At 54.4% G+C, this 3,817-nt stretch overlaps 1 protein-coding gene across 1 annotated transcript in view; it reads left to right on the top strand.

Annotated features, from left to right (window-relative positions):
* GTF3C4 (general transcription factor IIIC subunit 4) overlaps positions 1-3,606 on the top strand; it is a 7,712-nt gene extending 4,106 nt beyond the window's left edge. The window contains exons 3-4 of the mRNA XM_006754171.2: positions 1,397-1,485; positions 2,764-3,606. Of these exons, the coding sequence (XP_006754234.1) occupies positions 1,397-1,485; positions 2,764-2,828 (154 nt within the window). The 3' untranslated portion in view covers positions 2,829-3,606. The remainder of the gene's footprint in view (positions 1-1,396; positions 1,486-2,763) is intronic.
* The last annotated feature ends 211 nt before the right edge of the window (positions 3,607-3,817 follow it).

Raw genomic sequence — 3,817 nt, 5'->3', positions numbered from 1 at the left:
CCACAGTGCCCCTCTCTTCTTCTGCTCTTCCTCCCCCTCCTCCTCCCCCTCCCTCCCTCCTTCCTCCTCCTCCTCTTCCTTCTCCTCCTCTTCCTCCCCCTCCTCTCCTTCCTCCTTCTCCTCCTCCCCCTCCTTCTTCTTCCTCTTCCTCCTCTCTTTCCTCCTCCCCCTGAAGCACTTCCGTCACTGGCTTCCTGGACACAGCACTCCCTGCTCTTCTCCCTGCCCCTGACCCTTAGCCGTCTGCTTCACGTCCTTGCTGTCCATGTAGCAGCAGTCAGTTCAGTTCATGGCAGATGAATAGCCGACATCTCCAGCACCAACGGTGTGGCAGGCGCTCTGCTGAGCGGTGCGCGTGTCCTGAGTCACTATTCTCACAGACACTGCATGGGGACACGGCGGTGATTTCATTTCTACAGATGAGGCGGCTGGCCCCTGGGGAAGGCAGATCATTTGCTCCGTCACACAGGTGGGGATGGCAGAGCTGGAGCCTGGTGTTCCGGCTGCAGAGCTCACAGGAGTAGCTGCCACGCATCATAGTCTCTCAGCTGGGCTCTCTGACAGCAGGTACCCTCGTGTTTGCTGATTGGAGCTGGTGCCAGATCACCTCCATCTCATTTCTCCACGGGAGAGGGTGCTGGCTCACCAGGTGTGAGCTGCTTCCTGTACGCCCAAGTCTCCTCAGAGCGAGCCCACTTGGAATCTCTTCCTCCCTCCTCTTCCTCTTTGAACTTTTCTGCTCCGTTTAGTGGACACAGTGGGCAACTCCCCCCTCCTCCTCCTCCTCTCCCTCCTTCCTCCTCTTCTCCCTCCCCTCCTCTCCTTCCTTCTCTTCCTCCTCCTCCTCTTCCTCCTCTTCCTCTTTCCCAAAAACTCTTGTCTTTTGGGAAAACCTCCCGTGCAAACCCAAATGCACTCCTTCCCATCTCCTTGCGTGAACAGCATCGGATGGACTTGAGCCTGGGCACATAGGTTCTCGCCCTTTCTCACACCATTCATTTTGTGTTCCTCCTTCAGGTTTCCCCACTGTGCTGTCAAGTTTTTAAACACAGTGCTGGTCCCCAATCTTAACTGTCACTAACAATAATGGTCAGTGTGCTAGGTGGTCGGTTGTCAGCATACCACCCAGCCCCAGCACAATCAGGGAGGGACAGACGTCTCCCAGTGCTGAGCACGCGGCGACCGTCTGCATTAGCAACTATCTGTCGCTGGGGCCCTGCGCATCCCTGGCTGTGGGTGCGGGCCCAGCAGCTGCAGAGGGATGCGAGGTTGCCATGAATTTGTGAACATGCCTGCCCTTTACTTGGTTAGCGCGGCTTTTAGTGTGACTGGGGCATTACACAGCACTGCCGCTTTCCAGTGTTGGCAGAACTGACGATGCCATGTCTTCTTTCAGGTGCTTTTTAACCTACCAGTCCTGCCAGAGCCTGATCTACAGAAGGTGTTTGCTCCACGATAGTATTGCCCGCCACCCGACTCCGGAAGGTGAGTGAGCCTCTCCCAGCTGCGGGTGGGGGGGGGCATGCCGGCCGGTCAGGCGCACACTGCCCCTCACAGTGTCACCATGAAGCCACAGCTAATTAAAACCGTGATCGGGGTATGTCGTGTTCAAACCCCTGCTGCAGTTTAGTGTGTAAGTTGGCCGTCTGCTCCTGTAAGTTATTCGTTCAGAACATGCCCGCACTTCTTTTACCTGACAGGTCTAGATTACTGTGAATGAAAACTGTGAACGATAATGCCTGCGAGGACGGCATTGCTGGGCAGCTCCCGGTGTGCGCGTGGAGTCCTGCTTCTAGCAGCCGTGACGGCTGTAGTCCTCGATGGCCCAGTGGCAAAGCCCACGTTTCTGAGATAACTGATCTGAGATTAGCGAGTGACGCAGACAGCCCGACAGATGTCACAGTTATGCCCTGATGTTCACTAACATCACACTGACCACGTGCACTAACTAGACACAATTATGTCCATGTTCTGGGGGAACCCGTGGGCTCAGTGAAGTTAAAGCAGAAGACATTCCGCATAAAACCACACCCTTAGGCTTGGCTTCTGCCTGGCAGCTTATGTCCTTTTTATTATAGAAAATGCCATCAGCCCTAGCCAGTGTTGCTCAGTGGATAGAGCATCAGCCTGTGGACTGAAGGGGCCTGGGGTTTGATTCCGGTCAAGCGTACATGCCAGGGTTGTGGGCTTGATCCCCAGTAGGGGGCATGCAGGAGGCAGCCAGTCAATGATTCTCATCATTGATGTTTCTCTCACTCTCTCTTCCTCTCTGAAATCAAAATGCCATCATATACAAAAGTAGAGAAAAGAGTTTAATAAATCCTTATGTGCCCATCATTCAACTGCAAAAATTGCCCACTCACGGCCTTTTATGTTTCATCCGTGGTTCCCCAGCCTCTTCCCTCCTCTTACTGGATTATTTTGAAACAGATTTGGGGGATTTATAAACACTCACTGAAAGCTACTATACCATTTAGGCAGAAAGTCAGGAAAAGATTGAAACAAGTTTTAAAAGCAAACGCCCTGCGGGTGACTGGGCGCTGAGCCACATCTGCTTTGGGCAGGAGAAGCTGCGGGTCTGGAGGAGAGAGCGGAGCTCGGCCGGGAGCTCGGCAGGGCCACGGGTCAGCCCAGCCTCGCTTAGAATGCTGGGTGGGCGCTTTGTCCAGGGGCACAGAATGCCGCCCGGACACGGCAGCTCGCTCACAGTCATCCCACGGGCCCCTTCCCAAAGCCCACGCTCAACACCTGTCTTCCTCACAGACCCCGACTGGATCAAGAGGCTGCTGCAAAGCCCCTGCCCTTTCTGCGACTCTCCTGTCTTCTGACCGGCAGCGGTGGAGTGGACTGTGATCTGCGGGATAGTCCGGCCGGAGAGGGCGCTGGACCTGGCCTGTGCCGGGAGGGGCGCTCCTCGTGGCTGGAAAGGGGCCGAGTGGTTCCGAGTGCACCCTCCGTCTCCGCGGCGAGAGGCGTCTGTAAGTGACGGGGCGCAGAGCCCAAGCATTGAGGTGAACGTCAGCCCCACTCCGTGCCCAGCGAGGAGCACTTGCTTTTAAAGCGTCTTCACTGAAGCAGTTTGAACAAACACCCTGTCATTTCTAGGAACAGAGATTTCTAGAGACTGGAGAAGGGCCTGTGGGCTCCGTGAGGACTTAATCCTGGCCTGGGTCTAGAGCAGCCTTGTGGCTCCAGAGAGCGGAGGTGGCCAGGCACATGGTGGTCAGTGTCCAGCAGATGCTCACAGTGTCTGAGTGTGGGGCCTGCTCTGTCCCCAACAAACAGCCGTGGAGCCAGATCCGCTGGTTCTTGTCTGAAAACATTTTCCTAAACTGTATTTTTAAGAGGTTGAAGCCAAGACTAAAATTGGGTTTCGTGTGTCCAACGGCCAAGTGACTCTTATAAAGGAATAATTGTGACTCACTTTTAATGATCTCCGTGTCATTAGTTTCCTACCCCAACTCCTCAGTGTGTAAGGATGTAGGCACTCCAGCTCAGGCGGCCATGCCTGCTTCGAACCGAACTGTGGTACCCGAGCGAGACACCTGTGCATAGAAAAGAATGTTTTCTTCTTTCAGTATTAAATCGTGGAGTGCTTTTAATGTTGACATTTACAGAAGGTTCATGTCTGTCCGGCCAGAGTCTGCCTAGAGACCGCCAGACAGACGGCAGCACTTGCACCTGCTGCTACAACACGGTGTCTCTCCGTGGGCAAAGAGATGTTCAGTGTTCATTGGTTTTAAAACCTAAAACAAAAAGTAGCCATTCTGGGCTGACAGCGTTGGGTTGTTACAGGCAGGTCCTAGACGGTGCTGAT

Source organism: Myotis davidii, unplaced genomic scaffold (assembly GCF_000327345.1).
Source record: "Myotis davidii unplaced genomic scaffold, ASM32734v1 scaffold651, whole genome shotgun sequence".
Classification (NCBI taxonomy): domain Eukaryota; kingdom Metazoa; phylum Chordata; class Mammalia; order Chiroptera; family Vespertilionidae; genus Myotis; species Myotis davidii.
The sequence above is the reverse complement of the archived record's forward strand: the minus strand, read 5'-3'. Positions and strand labels throughout refer to the sequence as shown.